The sequence below is a fragment of the Enhydra lutris genome, unplaced genomic scaffold (genome assembly GCF_002288905.1).
Source record: "Enhydra lutris kenyoni isolate GAN:26980312 unplaced genomic scaffold, ASM228890v2 scaffoldscaffold1, whole genome shotgun sequence".
Lineage (NCBI taxonomy): Eukaryota > Metazoa > Chordata > Mammalia > Carnivora > Mustelidae > Enhydra > Enhydra lutris.
Window position 1 is genome coordinate 90,909,198 of NW_019154085.1, and position 20,663 is coordinate 90,929,860.

General features: G+C 33.6%; 1 protein-coding gene across 1 annotated transcript in view; it reads left to right on the forward strand.

Annotated features, from left to right (window-relative positions):
- LOC111140884 (LDL receptor related protein 1B) overlaps positions 1-20,663 on the forward strand; it is a 1,957,146-nt gene that overhangs the window by 1,865,136 nt on the left and 71,347 nt on the right. The window contains exons 81-84 of the mRNA XM_022493131.1: positions 6,838-6,954; positions 8,584-8,757; positions 10,853-10,978; positions 15,968-16,132. Of these exons, the coding sequence (XP_022348839.1) occupies positions 6,838-6,954; positions 8,584-8,757; positions 10,853-10,978; positions 15,968-16,132 (582 nt within the window). The remainder of the gene's footprint in view (positions 1-6,837; positions 6,955-8,583; positions 8,758-10,852; positions 10,979-15,967; positions 16,133-20,663) is intronic.

Here is a 20,663-nt window from a genome sequence, read left to right on the forward strand (position 1 = left end):
GTGTCAGGGGGTAATGTTAGGCATTTGGAATAGAGGAGTGAACACACAGATCCCTCTTCTTCTAGTGGTTATATAGTAAAAATATAATGTTTTAAAAAGTAAATTACAGGGTAAGTTACAAAGTGTTCTGTGCTATGGAAAAGAGTGTAAATAGAGGAGGAAAAAGGTTCAGAAATGGGGGCACCTGGGTGTCTCAATGGTTAAGCACCTGCCTTCAGTTCAGGTCATGATCCTAGGACCCTGGGATCCAGCCCCTCATGGGGCTCCTTGCTCAGCAGGAAGCCTGCTTCTCCCTTCCCTCTGCCCCTCCCCCACCCCACCTTGCCCTTGCTCTCCTGCTCTCCTGCTCCTGTGCTCTCTCTCTCTCTCTCAGACAAATAAAATCTTAAAAAAAAAAAAAGTCAGAAATGATGGAGAGGAGTTTTCTATGTGACATTATTAGGTCTGTAGAGTAGAACCTCGAGAAGGTGTGCTTGAGCCCACTGTGCGGTGCTCTCAGTCACAGGCAAGTGTTGCAGGTGTGAATGTGACCCCAGCTGAGTCAGTCAGTTGGAGAGATGGCACAGATAATTGAAAATTTTAGTTCTGGAGCTTAAAGCTTAGGGTTTAAGCTTAAGGTTTGAGAAATTAGCAAAGAAAGCTGATATTTAAAGCTGCTGGAGTTGTTAAGATGGACAAGGGAGGGGAAAACAAAGAGGCTTCTTAGGGTAGAATTTTGTGAGATGCTTAATTTAGAAAAGACCCAGTCATCTCGTGCCTGGGTGGCTCGGTGGGTTAAGCCTCTGCCTTCAGCTCAGGTTATGAGCTCAGGGTCCTGGGATCGAGCCCCACATGGGGCTCTCTGCTCAGCAGGGAGCCTGTTTCCCCCTCTCTCTCTGCCTGCTTCTCTGCCTGCTTGTGATCTCTCTCTGTCAAATAAATAAATAAAATCTTTAAAAAAAAAAAAAAAGAAGAAGAAGAAGAAGAGACCCAATCAGCATTGAAGACTGCAAGGGTGTTTGAGCAGTTGGAACAAAATAATAGAATTCAGTGTCACAACAGCTGAAAAAATAATTTCAAAAGAAAGATGTAGACTTTATTGGGAATACCATAGTGACTTACACAGAGAAACTATAAATTAACAGGAAGAGCATAAGCCCTTCATTTATATAGGCTTGAGTTAAAACTGAGCAGCCTGTGTAAACTTCAGAGCATAAAGTTTCTTATTTATAAAATGTCTGTGATACTTACCTTATAGAGAATTCATAACAATGTATTTATTTTTTTAAAAGATTTTATTTATTTATTTGAGAGAGAGGGATGGAGCACAAGCATGGGGGAACAAAGGGGGAGATAAAAACAAACTCCCCACTAAATGGGGAGCCTAACACCCGAATCCCTGGGGTCATAACCTGAGCTAAAGGCAGATGCTTAACTGACTGAGCCACCCAGGCACCCCTGTAACAACTAATTTAAATCAGATGTTAAAACCAATATAATTAATTAACATAATTCCTTTAATATCTAACAAGCTAAGAATAATTGTTCAAAACAATGTGCCACATATTGTGCTAAAGCCTCATATTATTCTATATAATGTCCGCCATAACTCCCTAGCACTGATAATTATTTTTATTCATATTTTAAAATACCATTTAGTATATTTTGTTAATTTGATTCATTTTCTCACTGTATATCAATTAGAATTCTGTAAGATTTTTTTAAAAATCTACAAGCCATATATAAAAATCTATTACTTCACGCCTCCTTGCTTAATAAGTGACTTTCTTCATATTGGAAATGCTGGTTTTGTATTCCTAAGCAAGATTTTATTCTATCAGGTGAAGCATCTCCCAATGTTGTCTTTACAGTGATTAATAACTCCTGAGTATTGTTATGCTAAATGTTATTGATATAAAAATGAGTCAAGAACAAATCTCATGTGAGCTTTAGAAAATAATAGATAATTTAGACTTCATAAATAGCATAGTACTAAAGAGTGATAACGAAGAGTTGGCAATGAATTAGTCATTGTTCTGCCTCTCTATATATGCACACCTTATATGTGGAGAGCCCGTGTACTTATGCATATGTACCCCTGAGATATCCTTCTACAGAAGTATGTTTGTTACTTCTGTCTTCCCGGAAACATCTGAAGACTTGCTTGTACCATTTTTTCTCTGTCTTTTTCCTTAGTGTATGTTGATAAATATTTGCCCTGACTCCAACGTTAGTATATTGATCAGTAACTATAATGACACTTCTGTTTCTCTCCAGGTGTGATATGCTGTTCTTTACATTTTGGGTTCATTGGAAATTGTGTCTTTCATTTCTGAATTCATGAATGAATATGTGCATGGAATTGCAACACATTTGATGAGACTCTGTACTTTCATAGGGTGTAGATCATATCCGCAGGAATGAACAGCAAGAGGAACAGATGTGTCTGTCTGTCCCTTGAGATAACCCTTGTATTTCAGGGTTAGAATTTTACTGGCCAGTTGAATAGTTAGTCCACCACTTAGCTAGCATTATGTTTGCTCACTACGAGCACTGCCATTACAGACTTTCCAAAACCATGATGGGAATACCTCAGTTCTCTGGGCTTTCATAGCACTCATTATCTCTATAGTTGATACTTCATCATCTACTGCTTCAAATGATATAGTAGAGGATGAACTCTTTCTTATATATTCTGTGTATCCAATAAGACCATAAACAACTTAAATCAAAACCATTACTGGTGTTTATATGTACACGGAAGAGTATTACAGTGCCCAACTTGATGTTTGCTTTAGAATAATTATGTACGAAATGAGTGAAGAGATGAACGCCTACAGTTTTTAACACTCTAACCCATAGTATGGTTTTATAGCCTCTTTTGACAAATGGCACACTTGTTTATTTTATTAGACACTACGTTAAAAACAAAAAGTGTAATTTATCTTCTGATTCAATCAATTGTATGGTGGTTGAGTAACATGCTCCATGAGATTAGGAACATGATCTATTTTGGTCTTTGCTACATACCTAGTACCTGACAGTGCATAGTACAAGAGAAGTGTCTTATGAATATATATTGGGTTAATGAATAATGTGTCAGGTAAGGATACTTTCCAGTTCTCCCTCCAGTAAGAGAGCATGTAAGATTATGAGTTTGATTTAGATAACATTTTATTTGATACCTAGAAGCTTATTTATGTTGCCAAATCCTGGCAATTTCTGATATTTTGAAGAAGTACACATTGACCATGCACTGGTTATAATTACTGATTGCAAATTCTTTTTTCCTTGGACAACAAAAGTTTCTAGTTAAATGAAATGGATAAAACAAGAGGATCATAGGAGAAGGGAGGGAAAAATAAAATAAGATGAAATCAGAGAGGGAGATAAACTGTAAGAGACTCTCAACTATCGGAAACAAACTGAGGGCTGCTGGAGGGGAGATAGGTTGGGGATGGGGTAACTGGGTGATGGGGATTAGGGAAGGCATGTGATATAAGGAGGCCTGGGTGCTATATGCACTGAAATCTATCTCTGAAACTAATAATACACTACATGTTAATTAATTGAATTAAAATAAAATAAAATATAAAAAAAACTTTAAAGCTATTTTTGGAACTCCTTAATCCATTTATTTTACTAACACTCAAATAAGGATGTGTGTGTGTATGTATGTGTGTGTGTGTGTGTATAACTTTAGTTTGGAATCTAAGACTGTAAGTAGGCAAACTACTTCAAAGAATACTTTTTAAAAAAGATTTTATTTATTTATTTGAGAGAGTGAATGAGGGAAAGCACAGAGGGAGAATGAGAGAGAGAAGCAGACCCCTCGATGAGCAGGGAGCCTTAAGTGGGACTCTATCCCAGGACCCTGGAATCATGACCTGAGCTGAAGACAGATGCTTAACTAACTGAGCCACTCAAGCACCCTTCAAAAAATACTTTTAACGGGGTGCCTGGGTGGCTCAGTGGGTTAAAGCCTCTGCCTTTGGCTCAGGTCATGATCCCATGGTCCTGGGATCGAGCCCCACATCGGGCTCTCTGCTCAGTGGGGAGCCTGCTTCCTCTTCTCTCTCTCTGCCTGCCTCTCTGCCTACTTGTGATCTCTGTCTGTCAAATAAATAAATAAAATCTTTAAAAAAATACTTTTAACAATTTTTTAAATAAATTTGACATAGAGGTAAATATTTTCAGCTTTTAGATCCTTTTTATCACCTTTTAAATCAAGAATATGGTATTGCACACTTGCTGGCTAATACTACCTTGTAAATACTGGCTTTCCTTTAGCACAGAATGTATATAGTCTTTTTCTCTATTTCTGGAAATAGAGTGATTTTAATTTATTACTCTCCAGCTGTTCTCTCTTAAATATCACATTGGTATTAAGGCCATTTCTCGTAAGATTTTGCTTTAACATTTTCTTTCTTCCTTCTTCTTTTTTTTTTTTTTTTTTAAATCCCTTTAAGACCATAGTGGAAATTGGGGAATTAGTGGGAGGATCTTGGAAATTTTCAGAGTTCACCTAAAGTGAGATTCAAAAATCCCTAAAATGTAATCATAGCCTTTGATATCATGGGAAATGTTAAAAAGTTAAGAAAATGACTATATAACTAGGTTTATTATTATACATTCCTAAAACTTAGTGAGCCTGTCTTTATCTTTTAAAAGACTTCCAAATTGTGATTCCATAATGCTAGATTAGCCCAAATGGCACTTTATTTTAAATTTTCTGTATTTACACAGACTTGGTTCCAAATATCCATCATTCCCAGTTCAGCTAAAAAAATGACTTTCTTGGGAATTGATTTTTTTTTTCATTTTATTATTGGTACTTTATTAAAGACAAAAAGGAGATGTGATATTTTAAAGATAGAAATGAACTTGTTCTTTCATATAAAATTCACTCTCATCTCTATAACAAGAGAAGCTAGTTGATTCCTTTATTAACTTTTTAATTTAAAAGACTATCTCTTTTATTAAAGGGCTTAAGGAAAAATCAAAATCGTCGATTTGTGGATTTTGGGCATATAAACTCCACTCATCTGAAAGCTTTGTTATATAATTTTTATCTAGCTGTAATACCATCCAATAGTAAAATATGTGACCGGAGCTGATAAAGATGGGTATGTCTTAGACAAGCCTAGACTAATAAGGAAATATAGGACACTTTTGAGAAATTTTTTATTGCTGCTGAATCTAAAGCAATAATATTGGTAATTAGATTGCATGGCACACGTTTCTTTTCTTTTTTTCTACAGTTAACAAATTTAATATCCAAATGTAAAGACCAATTTTGGGGACAGCTTATTTTAATCTACTATTTTATTGTATTGCATCTGTGAAAGAGAAAGGAAAGTGATTTCAACCTTGCTCAGACAACTGTTTTGAAATGTAATGGGGGCAGCAGGAAACTGGTTCATTTTATGGTTCATGTTACCTGTAATTATACATGAAGAAGCAAAATCATAGCTCCCAACATGTTCACAGAGCAAATCAATGATTGAGCAGAAACTGATAAAACATAAGCCACTTGTTTTAATTGTTAAGTCATTTCTCAGAGACTGATTGGACATAGTACATCTTTATATTACACTTAAGGAACAATATTCATATTTAGTTTGATTGCATTTGGGCTAGATCTACATGCTTAACTAAAAAAAAAATGTTTCTTATATGGTTTTCACTGTGAGTTGAGTGTTTTTGTATGTTTCGTTTTTGGTTTTAGTTTTGGTTTTTCATTCTGATTGTCAAATCTTGGACCTACCTACACAGGAATCCAGTTAGCACAAATTCAAAAACACTTCCCATTCAGTTGCCTTGCCATGGAGGTGTATCTCAGTTCTTACTGACTGTTCCGACTGGGAAAGCTATTTAATTTCAGCTGCCAAGGGTATTTTAATTTCTTTATATTTTTATTATGTAATACATCATATATAAAAGACTAGCTGTGTCACAAAACTTAGACATCTACAGCAGTGAAGTCTTACTGTAGAATTCATGTGTTGTGATCTTACTTTTCTGTATTGAAGAAGTTTACTTAAGATATCTTTTATGTTGGTGATATTTTTAATGAGAAAATACTGACTAGACTCCAATCACATTATGAAATTAAAAAAATAAAAAATTGAATAAGTAGAAAAACATGATTTTTCCAAATATTTTAGCCCATTGTTATTCACTGACAGATAAGTGATGATAAAAAATAAAGACAAGCAGTCCCAGAGAAATTTAATGATTAGAGTGAAAAATTTAAACACAACTAGAACCTTAATTAAGGAATTTGCCATTCATTATTCCCTATGATAAACATCCATCTTTAGTCAATTTAAATTTGAACATACATGCAGGTGGTTCACATCATTGGCCAATTCCAAATGGGTGAAAATGTCTTATGAGTAAGCCTTTTGTATTCTGAGAAATGTACCTTCAAAGATACTAAAAATATAACTAATTACACTGAATTATTATAAATAAAGTTTGGATAAATTATTTAAGTAATGAATTAATTCTGCATGTACTATAAAGATAAAAACTAAAATATTACGGAAAAGTATTCTAGAAAAGAGCTATAGTTAAGAGACCAGTAGTTTTGGAAAGGAAGAATATATAGGGTACTTTTTCCTTTGTGAAGTAAAGTTTTTAACTACAGCTTAATACATTCTATGTAAACTATACATATGTATTGCACATAAGGAGTAATTATTTCAGTTTTTTCCTAATTTTTACAGTACGATGATGTAGACTGGGTATCTGAAGAACAACATCAAACATAATTATACATTAAGAAGCGAAAACATAATTTTAAATAATTCCAACTTTATTTTTGTTATTTGTCCTCATATGTTGATTTTTCAGGTCTGGCTGTGGATCATTTTAGTGAGCGAATATACTGGGCTGACCTTGAGCTTTCTATTATTGGCAGTGTTCTGTATGATGGCTCTGATTCAGTAATCTCTGTCAGTAGCAAACAAGGTTTGTGAAGCACTTTTGTTTCATCTTTTAATTATTATCGAGAGTGTTAAATAATGGTACATAAGTATAAATACAAAAGCTTTACATTCTAAACTTCCTCAAATTCTTTTTCCTTACAACTTGTTGCTCTTACTAGAGATCATAATTTTCATTCCTACTAGAATAACGAGAGGCCAGGCCAGAATTTCCTTAGCATAGGACAATCACGGCCCATTGCTGCCCATTTTCAGAAAATATTCATTCTGTTCCTTCTGTAGATACTACATTCTGAGGTGAACACTTTAAGTAGTCAAGATTAGAGCCTTTGAACACAAGTTTTTACTTCAAATTGCAGTGATAGCAGGCAGAAATGAATTATTGCGTATAATAAAACATCATTATAACAATTGTACGTCCCAATGAAAAGCAGTGTGTAAAATTAACTTACCTCTGCCTTCAGTGAGTACAGAATCTACTTGTGGTCTTCCTCTGTAGTACACTTTTGTATCCCTGCCTCTATGCCTACCTCCTGTTTTTTATTCTCATTCTCAACTGTCTGTGCCGCACACTTGCCTTGCCTGGCAACCTCAGTTCTTTCTGCTGAAACTAATTTCTTTCCCTTCTGTTTTTCTTGCCCCTCCCTACAACAACATCTTCATTTATTTACCACAAATTGTTTATAATATGTACTTGAAGTTTTTATATTTACATATTATATGTACTGAATATAGCTTTGCTTTTCGTTTTTTTTTTTTTAACAGAAGCAGAGGAGTTGAAAAAAAATAAAGTGAACTTTCATTGTGCCTTTGCCCAAAGTGTGTTTTTTGTATGATGACTCTAGATGGCAAAAAAAAAAAAAAAGAAAGAAAGAAAAAAAATTACACATTGCTATAACTGATCACTGTAAAGTTAACCTGTTTCAGCTTCAGCTCACTGAAGAAACATATATTTTTTAAAAAGCACTTTATGTTTTACAACCTCTAGATAACAACTAAACTATAAATGTCATTTTGCATGTTATACATTTCAGTATCAAAGGTTAGATTAATTATTCCTATCATAAAAATCTCTTAAAATAAGTCATTTCTTAAAACGTACAAAATGATAGCCTCTCTTATTGTTAGCCAAACTAGTCATATGCATCATTACCATCTGCTAGTTTGTTTTCTTTAACCCATTTCTAAAACAGACAATGGTAATGTCTTTTTTTCTCTACTTTTGGTCAGTCAGGCCATCTAATTTGTTCATTAATTTGATCTAGAACACAAAATCTGAATTTTGTGAACTGTCTTTCTGTATGCAATGGATAAGGCTGGCCTATAGCTTTTCTTTTGTCTGCAAACTGTACAGCAGATCACTCTGCATACAGTAAACCCCCAGCAAATGCTTTGTGATGGTGCAGATGATTAAAGTGATGATGGAAATGTTTTTCATGTTGTGAGTGATATGTTTAGGATTTCACATATTCCTACTGCAAAGAAATTAATTCTAACAACTTTATAGCTAATATTAAAATATTATAATTCTGAAAGTTTTTTTTTTTAAACGACAGTAGTAAAATTTTCTACAGGATCTTGAATAAACTTGGTTTTAAGTCCGAGCACTTATTTACATTGCAACTTTTATAACTCCACCTTTTAAAAATTCTAGGCTTGCTACATCCACACAGGATTGATGTCTTTGAAGATTATATATATGGAGCAGGACCTAAAAACGGTGTATTTCGAGTACAAAAATTTGGCCATGGTTCAGTAGAATACCTAGCTTTAGATATTGATAAAACAAAAGGTGTTTTGATATCTCATCGCTATAAACAACTAGACTGTAAGTATATTTTTTATTGTTTTTGACAAAAGACAGTATCTTAAAATATTTAACTATTTCAGTATCTTAATCCTTTGAGTTAAGTAACTTTAATGTTGATATTATAAGATTTTTTTAATCACCAAAGTCAAGATGTAAATCATACAAAATTTTATTTTGCATTTGATTGTGTTTCCTTTGCTATAAAAAAAAATGTACCATTCTGTTTTTCAATAAAACCTCTGACTTTATACATTAACCATGCAGGTATTGAAATTCGTCATTAGCCATTTTGACTCTTGTTACTGTTAATAAGGAACAATCATAGCATCAACATTCCATCTTTAAAAGCAACTGAGGAGGGGGTGCCTGGGTGGGTCAGTCGTTAAGCATCTGCCTTTGGCTTGGGTCATGATCCAAGCATCCTGGGATCCAGCCCCAAATCGAGCCCCACATGGAGTCCTACATTGGGCTCCCTGCTCAGTGGGGAAGCCTTCTTCTCCCTCTACTGCTTCCCCTGTTTGTATTCCCTCTCTGTCTCTGTCAAATAATAAATAGACAAAATGTTTAAAAATTAATTAAATAAATAAATGAATAAATAAACACAACTGAGGAATGCTGTTTTCAAGGGTTATATTTTCTCTGATTGTTTATGATTTTTATTGTACTTTCATTCTAGAAAGGAATAAATCATTGATGCAATTATCTTGAAAAACCGGTTTCAAACACAATTATCAAAAATATTGAAGAATAAAGTAAAAAATAATGTGACTGAAATTCTAATGATCTGTCTTTATGTATGAGTTTAAACTTCAAGAAACTTTAAGATTTATTGATACATTTTTGCTGCAAATAAAAAGAAACTTAACCCCATTTGGTGTAATTATATGGAAAGGTAACAATTGATATTTGTCCAAATCAGTTTTGGAAACAGATTAAAACAAAAGATAGTCCCCTAAGAACTTCCTGAAATCCTATCCAAACTTTTGTTGCTCTTTACCAATGATCTGACATTTTTAGTTCCAGGGTTAGTATGAGGACATGGTATCATCCTCTAGTTGTCTTTCATTCTTTTCCTTTTCCTCTTTCTTTCTTTTTTTTTTTTTTAAAGATTTTATTTATTTATTTGACAGAGAGAGAAGGAGAGCACAAGAAGGGAGAGTGGGAGAGGGAGAAGTAGGCTTCCCGCTTCTTCATCGAGCAGGGACCCCAGTGTGGGGCTCTATCCCAGGACCCTGAGATCATGACCTGAATTGAAGGCAGCCGCTTAACTAACTGAGCCACGCAGGTGCCCCTGATTCTTTTTCAGAGTCAAATATTACCACCTTCATAAAAACTACATAAATAAATAAGACTTTGCCCTGGATAGAATAGGTATTTGAGTAATGGTTTTAACTGAGTCAAAGCCATTCTCACAGTCATCATTTCACTAGCTAGGTGTTATTTCTGTTTTTTCTAATGACAGATTCTCTAAGGAGAGCCATAGAACAGTTATGACTGCAGAGGATGCTAATTGGATAGAAATTTAGACAAAAATAAATGTGGCAAACATTTACATGTACACAAACTGCAACCTGATGGAAAAGAAACCATGTTAAACCTGGTATTTTTAGAGAGAAAGAATCCTCTCTCTTGTTTGTGTTTTGAACGAATACAGATGAATTTTAATCCTTTGTAAATACAAGGGGGAAGTTGTTTCTGTCTGTTCAACAGTTCTGAAACTGCCTAAAATGAGGAGTAGGTCCCCCAAACCCTTCAGTTGGCTTTACTTTTTTTTTTTTTTTTTAACATAAACCCAAACTCTACTTGGGTATCTCAGACCAACTCTTTTAGCAAAAATAAGTCAGATGGAAGAATGACAAAATATATGTTTGAATAATTCCTTCTCTCTAGTGGGAAGTGTAAATCAGGGTAAATTACCTGTTAATGATGGGTAATGGATAAGAATTTCTCTTACCTATAAAGGAGAATGGTAATACTGAAATAACATATACCCAGTGGCAATTGTTATGATTTCAACATTGCTAATGTATCCTTTCACCTTGTTGAATTTTATGTTTCTGAAAACTACTGTACTTACAGTCATGCGTTTCTTTGTTTTCTTTGTTTTAATCAGTGCCCAATCCATGCTTGGACTTAGTATGTGAATTCCTGTGTTTGCTGAATCCCTTTGGAGCTACCTGTGTGTGCCCAGAAGGCAAATATTTGATTAATGGTACTTGCAATGATGACAGCCTACTAGGTAGGTAAATGTCATTATTCTGTAAAGAATTAATTTGTATGATAAATTTTCACACCTCTTGAAACTGAACAGAATTAGCTACTCAATCATCAATATAGTAGCCTTGATATCATTGGTTTTTGAATGCCTGCATAAACTACTCTCCCTGGCGATGACTTCCTAGCAATTCATTCTATAGTCACAGAGCTGCACTGAGCACTTACTATTCATTTAAGACTAGATTAAGAACTTTGAAGTCATACACCAAATCAAGATAATTTTATATAGCTCTTTATCAGTGAAAATAACGATATTTCTAAGGACACCATTTCCTTACAAATTTAAACCCAGCCTTAAAATCCCTTATTCATTCATCAAGTTCATGATGAACAACTTTCTTGCACCAAATGCTAATTTAGAAACTGAGGATAAGAAACTAAATTGTACTTCTTCTGCATAAAATTTGATTCACAATACATACTACTACCAACATGAATAAATATTTTGAGGGCTTATGAGAAAAGCATAGCAGTAATTTAGAAACAAAGGACTAATTTAGAAACAAAACTGACAAGATTTCTTTATTCTTAGAGCTTATATTTTAGAAGTACATTAATATTGAAACAAACATTTAAAAAAAGTAAAACAGTATTTCAGATGCTTATTATAAGTATTAAGTAGCAAAAAATCACAAAATAAAATAACAAAAATAAAAAAAATAGTACAAGGAGAAAAGAGAAAAAGGAGACATTTCTCAATTAGCCAGGTAGACTGATGTGAAGTTCCCTCATAATCAAGACACTAACTATAATGGAAAGACAAATTACTATTAAGTGAAAAGAAAATCCACACTTACTAAATTTTATGACACAGACAAAAACACAGTGCTCTAAAATCCCTTGAGGATCACATTTTTTCCAGTGCGATACACTTAGGATCTCTTCATAGCAAGACATCCTACCTGCAGTATTTTTCTCTGTTAGAATGAACACCTCACATGAAGACCATGTCTTTGCCATCATTCAGCATCTCCATCCCCATATGATTTTCTCATTGTTCTCTACTGGGAGTTACAGGTAATCTGAAGACTTTTACCTTCCAAGGCTCTAGGTGTCTAAAACTACCATAGCTCCCTCATTTAATATATATTCTTTAAGCATTGGATATGCAAGGCAGAAGAGGCTGCAAAGATGATACGATGAATGACATAAACTCCAATAGATATTCATGTACATAGTGATACATATGAGAAGAGACAGGGTTAACACCATTAGCAGAATTCAGGCAATCATCCAATTAGAGAATTGATTACAATTTTCTATAGAATATGACCCTAGGACAAGGTCTGCCAAGACAGAGGGGATTCAGATTAAGTGGGAATGAGGGATCAGAACATGAGACAGAGGAACTGAAAAGGCACGAAAGTAACGCATGTAAAGAAAATAGTGAGTCATTTATTTTAGTTAGTCTCTCACACGTCTGAAACAGTATTGTGGTTGACAAGGTTAGAAATTTCTTAACAGAGAGCTAATTGTGAATCATGATTGGTATTTTGGATGAGTTCTTTAGTGCCAGTTCTTGAAAAGGGAGCTGTCACTGGTACTAGACTGCACCCTTCTCTTTATTGATTATCTTTCCTGTGAGAGTGGCTGTGATTTCAGTTGTGATGATCAAATGGGAGAATTAAATGGACATTTTCAAATGTTATTAGGCACATTTTTCACTAGCTGCTCTGACATGCTCATGTAGGTTAGCTATGTGTGGCCGCATATTCTCCTTAGGCTCTCAGAAACAGGTTGTTTAAAATAGCAGTCTTTCCCTGTAGAAGATGTACCACATTTTTATTAGTTCCACACACACTCATAGCCCGTGATCAGTGATCTCCACAGGTGTGCCCCCACCCTGCCCCTATGTACTGTGTCTACTTATACTATTGGTAGTGTGGGAGAGACCCCTGAGGCAGAGATGAAGATTCTGCACAGAAGTTGTCTACTAATGCCACCAATGTGACTTTTCCATTGACTCAGATGTCAGTGATGTTTTTATGGTCAAGTTGCCTACAGTTTTTGTTGTTTTTTCATTACAACTAGACATTAATATCCTTTTTTTCTTCTTTCTTAGTATAAATTATGTATCTAAAACCCAGATGTATTTATCCAATAATCCAGCAAATACACAGAAGTTGGCCTAGGGTGGATCTGAGGCAGAGCTTTGGTGTAGGCCAAGATGTATCAGTTAACTAATGTGTTTGGCCCTGTCATCCCTTAATCTAGTTTCTTTTGCATAAAATTAGATTAACAATAAATATTACTACTACTTGTAATAATAACAAATATTTTGAAGGCTTATGAACAAGGCATAATTTAAGTATATGTATATTATTATATTTAATTCCCTCAAATCCCCAAAGATAGTATGGTCATTGCCCCTGTTTTTACAGATAGAAAATTGAAGCATGGAGAGGCTCAGTTGATGGTCTAACATTGCTTAATAATGGTGGTCCCCCAAGGTGAACCTAGGCATTCTCCACTCTTCACCAGCACATAGTACACCTCAGTGCCTCTATAGCTCCCGAATGACCCATATGCAGAGTCACTGAAAAGACCAGAAATGACATATATAAACTGCCTAGCACAATGCTTTACAAAAAGTAGACACACAGCACTCTAAGATAAATCTATCATTAAGTAAGTAAGAAAATGAAATAGGTTTTTGGTGTATTAATTCATCAAATTTTATAGTTTTATGTTTGGAATGAGAAAGCATGTTTGTCTAAATGTACACTTATCCAAGATCTAAAACTTTTTTTGTTTTAAATTCAATTAGCTAACATATAGTACATCATTAGTTTTTGATATAATGTTCCATGATACATTAGTTGCATATAACTCCTAGTGCACATCACATCATGTGCCCTCCTTAAACTTTGTAGGAAATTTCAGTTTTACTATTTCAGATTTGATTGAAAGGCACAATTACAGAAACCTCCTAAAAGTTCATTTTGTAATTTAAAATTAATCTTATATTTTAAATAATCAGAGTGTTAAAAAATATTCACATTGGCTTCTATGCATATGACCCTTGGTAGCAGACAGTTTAGACCACCTCGGTGAGGAATATAAGTAAGTAGATTTCAGAATTATTGATTGGTGTAGATAAATGCCAGTTAATTTTTTCCTGACATTAACATTTGATATAGCCAAGTTTTTCTGCCCTTTATAATTACTTGCCTTTCTCTAGCTGCTATTGTTAAATGATGAGACACTGAATATTTTTAATCTTCATGGAAGAAATTTGAAATTCAAATGTTACTCATTCTTGGAGAGGTATTCACCTGCTCTTTTCTATAGTTGATTATAATTGCTGGAGCTTGGCTTCTGGGGGTGATTTAGTTATTGACAAATGCAGCCTTCTTTTTCATTATAGAACTATTACAGTTGGGTTTTGAAACTCCACTTCTATTTCATCAAGCAGTGTTATATTTTAAAATTTCTAGAGCCTAATGAGGCACGTTATAGAAATGCACATGTCCTAATATGTAGAGATTTTGAATATCCATGTAGTTTACAGAGAACATTTACAGATGAAAATTGACTCCCCCACAATAATCTTAACTATGATCATAATGCCTTAAATATTTATCTTCTCAGTTTACATTCACAACTCCAGTCAGGGATATTCTATGCTAAATGAATTAGAAATGTTTGGTTGAATTTTAAACCAAGGAAGTGTATATTTCCATTCTAGATCTTTCTTGAGAATTCAACCTCTGTATTCAACTCTTTGCTTTACAAAGAGGCAAGTCTCAGAATTTCTGGTACTGCTCATAAATAGTCTCTATTTATTATAGTGGATGTGATATTTGAGTCATTTTTTTTTTCTATTTGAAGGCACTGAGGGTCTTTAAAGTGCTCTTGTGATTCTTACAGTGATATATTAACACTTCTGCTATGTGTGGACCAATGGATCTTGAACAAAGAATACAGGCTGTTTTGATTTTACCTTACTTTGCTATAAAAGAGGCGTGGCTTTAGTAGAAGGCATATTCTAGAACAGAATGCTTCTCAGAGTACTCTCAATCATTTGTGTTCTATTGGGCATCACATCCTCCCCTAAGTAAAGCAGTATTTCTAATGGAGTAAGACTGTGTTAATGGTAACCTGAAAAAATTATTCCAAACTAATTCTTATCATAAATAAGACTCATCATATTTTTAAAAATAATTTTGTAACCCCAAGGAATGACCATCTTTTTCTTATCCTCAGCCACAATATATTAAGTAGACAGATGGTACCTAGTCATTTTCCATATGGAAATTTTACATATGGAAAATTTCTGACACTATTTTATCAATATCTTGTACCAAACCTATGTGACTTTTAGTTTTGAGTTGTTTATACATAGTTAATAAGGATGTATATCAAAGAATGTATTTTCATTTAAATATTTTTCTATACTATAAATTATATGTGTTATATGTGTGTATATATATATCTATAGATATATATCTAGTATATATCCATATTCATTAAATATTACATATCTAATATGTATACTATATATATACTTTATATGTATATATCCTACACACTATAAATTTATCTTATGTATTTCAGTTTGGTTTAATATCAAACAGTCCTAAAAATAGGCCATATTTGCTTATATCATAAAGAAAATGTATTGATTGGAAAATATTTCATTTTTAGGAAGTTTCAGTTGGTTTTGTTATGTAATGTTTTAATAAACACAAGAAATGGTTAATAACTCTTTAAGCCTAAGGAAGAATAAAAATTAAGTCAGTATTTGTATTCACCATTTAACAGTGGTTAAAATCTATTTCTCTATTTTCAGATAGTACTTATAGTATTTTGCTTCTTCTACTTTTATATTAGAGGTATTTATTTGGGGAATTTTATAAAAAATTTGAATATTTAATTTTTATATATGTGAGTTCTTATTCTACCATCTAATGAAAAGCATGCTAATTTGTACATTCCTTCTTATAACCAGATGATTCATGCAAATTGACTTGTGAAAATGGAGGAAGATGCATTTTAAATGAGAAGGGTGACTTGAGGTGTCACTGTTGGCCTAGTTACTCAGGAGACAGATGTGAAGTCAATCACTGTAGCAACTACTGCCAAAATGGAGGAACCTGTATACCCTCAGCTCTGGGTAAATATTTGAATTTCATTGTGCATTCAAATAATTTGCCTTTTTCCTTACATGTGAAAATGTAAAGAGGATACTTAATGTTAGAAATTTAATTCATGGTGTCTTTATAAAAATAGATTAACACAAATTACATTTAGTTATTAATTCAACATAATAGTATTTGTTCTAAATTTGGTATATTGAAGTTCAAGTCACAAAATGTAACAATAGTAATGCTCATTATGGTGAGATAAGTGTGCACCATGTAACAGGGGTCAGTGCTTACAGGTATCCTGATGCTGGCTTAGAATGATTAAGTAAAGGGGCACCTGGGTGACTCAGTGGGTTAAGCCTCTGCCCTCAGCTCAGGTCATGGTCTCAGGGGCCTGGGATAGAGGCCCATGTCGGGCTCACTGCTCAGCAGGGAGCCTGCTTCCCCTTCTCTTTTTGCCTGCCTCTCTGCCTACTTGTGATCTCTGTCTGTCAAGTAAATAAATAAAATCTTAAAAAAAAAGAACGATTAAGTAAAATCAGTTCTATAAGCTTTATATGTTTGATTCCAAAATCTTTCTTTTTTTTATTTTTTAAATTTTATTTTGACACTTCAGGGTAAAGCGTTTTAAAAAATATTTATCTAAATTTCAGTTAGTTAACATTCAGGTGTACAATATAGCGATTCAGCACCTCCATATAACACCCAGTGCTTATCACAAGTGCTCTCCTTAATCCCCATCATTAACCAATTAACCATTAACCAATCATTCCCTGCCTACCTCCAGGCTGGTGACTATCAGTTTGTTCTCTATAGTTAAGAGTCTGTTTCTTGGCTTGCCTCTTTCTCTCTCCTTTTTCCCCTTTTTCTCATTTGTTTTGTTTTTTCAATTCCACAAATAGAATCATATGGTGTATGTTTTGACTGACTTATTTTGCTTAGTGAAATACTCTCTGGCTCCATCCAAGCTGTAGCAAATGACAAGATTTTGTTCTTTTCTATAGCTTAGTTTTATTCTACTGTATTTATATACCACTATTTCTTTGATCTGGGCTATTTCCACAATTTGTTCTTTTGTTTTTTTTTTTAAGATTTTATTTATTTATTTGACAGAGAGAGATCACAAGTAGGCAGAGAGGCAGGCAGAGAGAAAGGGAGGAAGCAGGCTCTCTGCTGAGCAGTGAGCCCAACATGGGCCTCTATCCCAGGCCCCTGAGACCATGACCTGATCCGAAGGCAGAGGCTTAACCCATTGAGCCCCCCAGGCGCCCCTGTAATTTGGTTCTTAATAGATAATGCTGCTATAACATTGGGGTGCATCTGTCCCTTTAAATTAGTATTTTGTATTCTTCGGGTAAATACCTCATAGTCCAACTGCTGGATCATAGGGTAGTTCTATTTTTAACTTTCTGAGGAATCTCCATACCGTTTTCTAGAGTGGCTGCACCAGTTTGCACTCCCGACAGTGCAGGAGGGTTCCCTTTTCTCCACATCCTCAACAACACCTGCTGTTTCTTATGTGGTTGATTTTAGCCATTCTGACAGGTGTGAGGTGATATTGTAGTTTTGATTTGCATTTTTCTGATGATCAGTGATGTTGAGCATATTCTTATGTGTCTGTTGGCCATCTGTATATCTTCTTTGGAAACGTCTATCCACGTCTTCACATTTTTAAATTATTTGAATTATTATTTTTTGGATGTTGAGTTTTATAAGTTCTTTATATAGTTTGGATACTAACTCTTTCTCAGATATGTCATTTGCAAATATCTTCTCCCATTCCGTAGGTTTACTTTTAGTTTTGTTGATTGTTTCCTTCACTGTGCAGAAGCTTTTAATTTTGATAAACTCCCAACAGTTTATTTTTGCCTTTGTTTCCCCTGTCTCAGGAGACATATCTAGAAAGAAGTTGCTTTGGTCAGTGTCAAATAGGTTATTGTGTATGTTCCCCTCTAGGATTTTTATGGATTCCTGTCTCACATTTAGGTCTTTAATCCATTTTGAATTTATTTTTGTGTATGGTATAAGAAAGTGGTCCAGTTTCATTCCTTTGTATGTTCCTTTTTAACTGAACAGTTAGCCTAATGCTAAACCTCATTTTCTATTGAAAATTAAATTAAATTAGGTTAAATTTAAAATTTAAGTTAAATATAAATACACTCTATCAGTACGTCTGATAGCATCATAATTCATATCTAAAATCATAACTACTTTATTGGCATTGTAATCTAGTGTATAATATGCTTTGAAAATATCAGGTTAGTACATGTTAAGGTATACTTGAAATTCTTATTAATTTATGCAATAGCTCTGTTTGCAAAAAGTGTTTTTTTGCAAACAGTACATAAGTGAACATTAAAATATATTTTTCTACTTAGTGCTATTATATTTAAAATGTGTTCCCACGGGAAAAATTAACCCCAGTGCATAATAAAAATATAATTTGTAAATTCCAAAACTCAGTGCAAAGGACACTGAGCAACTATTAAAATGAAATTTATGCAGATTTAATTCTACTACAATAAATGCAAATTTAGTCAAATGGAAAATTAATACATATGATCTTCACATCCCCTACACTGTTAATTTCTGTCTTACTGGGAGTTTTCACTGCTTCTATTGCTTATGCTATTCTTTGAAGTGTTTAGCATAATGCTAACTGAAAGAACCACATGAGGAAGTATTTTCAATGGAGTTTAGAGGAACCAAACTGTTTCTGATTTGCATTCTAATAGTAAAAGCATTACTCTTTCTTTAAATTTGATAATTTTATGTCTATAGATATTTTTGACTTATGATTAATTGATAATTAAGGTGTTCTAGATACTTAATATAATTCTGAAAACATATGCAGCAACTTGACTGAAATAAAAAGGCATTAGGTCTTACTACATATTTTCATTCTAAGAGAAGCTACTCCTTACAGTAGAGTATATTCTATTGCTGTGAGAGAAATTGCAGTACTGGGACCATGCAAGTGAAAACTGAATGGATGTGTGGTAAAAGGATACAACCTGTAATTGTATTTTAGCAACACAGATACCATTTCCTTTAGGAGAGAAGTTTTCCTTGCACAAATGAGTTGTTTAAAGATTTTATTATTTGATTGTTGATTTTCTCATTAAAATAATAAAATTTTGGGGATTACAACCAGGTAATTTTCTTTTATTTGCCTTCAGAAATATTTAAATGGAAAAAGTTTGGTACTCCAAACCATGAATATCTATTCAACCTGCAATGGATCCACAAGGACAAATCTCTATGAAACATTGAATTTGCTGTCCTGTTAATGGATCCTGAACTATATGTGGATACAGCACAACTTCTAATGTTTTGTTCAAATCATTTGTCCAGATCTTGCTGTATCCTTAAAATCTATAATATATCAATTTTATCTTTGCACCCAGATAATTAGATCTTGATTTACATAGATAACATGTTCAGAAAAGATATATATATATTTCAAATCAGTAATAGAAATGAGTCCTTATATGAATCTAACTTGCTATGTGGCCATGTAGTTTATTGTCGTAGAGCATCTAATTATTAATAATAATACCCTATCCAATTAAATCATATACAAAGCATTTTTTACTTTTAAAAATATGGTTTTATAAAAATATTGTTTGGTATTATAGACTGTAAAACCTCATTATCTCCACACAAATGTTAATTTGTTAAACAAATCCCCATGGGCAATTCATGGATTTATTCATTTTTGGTTTACTTATGGGTAAGCCTTTTGGCAAATTCCTATGTGGACACTATAGGACTAGGGTTTGGGGCAGCCTTAATTAAAATTTATAAGTTTATGACAGTTGTATAGAACTGTAATAACTGAACAAAGGAAATGTCACCAGTTAATTAAAAGCACACATCTGAGAGGCATAATTAAAAAATTGAGTGTTTCTTCATTCCTTAAGTTTTTTTTTTTTATAATAGAGAAAGCTAAAAATAAAATATATGAACTATATTCATATAGGAAACTACTGCAAAATGAAAGTTTGACATTGATTATATCGACAAGTGTACATGTACTTCATTTCTATGACCTGCTCATAGGAGGATATTAAGATAAAGTTTGCTTGGGCAAAATAATGGAAATGAGAGTAAAGCACTGAATTACTCTATCATTCTATTATAGAAAATAGAGAATAATTGAGTTTTTTCTCATCATGATTATAATGAGGATATTTATGTGATTAACTATATATATTTACAATTAATCTTAACTTTTATAAATATTTATTCTCCAAAGTACGTTGATACTGTTTGGTCTTTTCCTTACACTTAGAGTTCTGTTATTTAGACTTTTAATGTTCATATCAAAATGAAACAAGGTTTTCTTTTTTTTTTTTTTTAAGATTTTATTTATTTATTTGACAGAGAGAGACACAACAAGAGAGGGAACACAAGCATGGGGAGTGGGAGAGGGAGAAGCAGGCTTCCCGTAGAGCAGAGAACATGATGTGGGTTCTATCCCAGGACCCTGGAATCATGACCTGAGCCAAAGGCAGGTGCTTAATGACTGAGCCACGAGCTACCCAGGTGCCCCAAAAT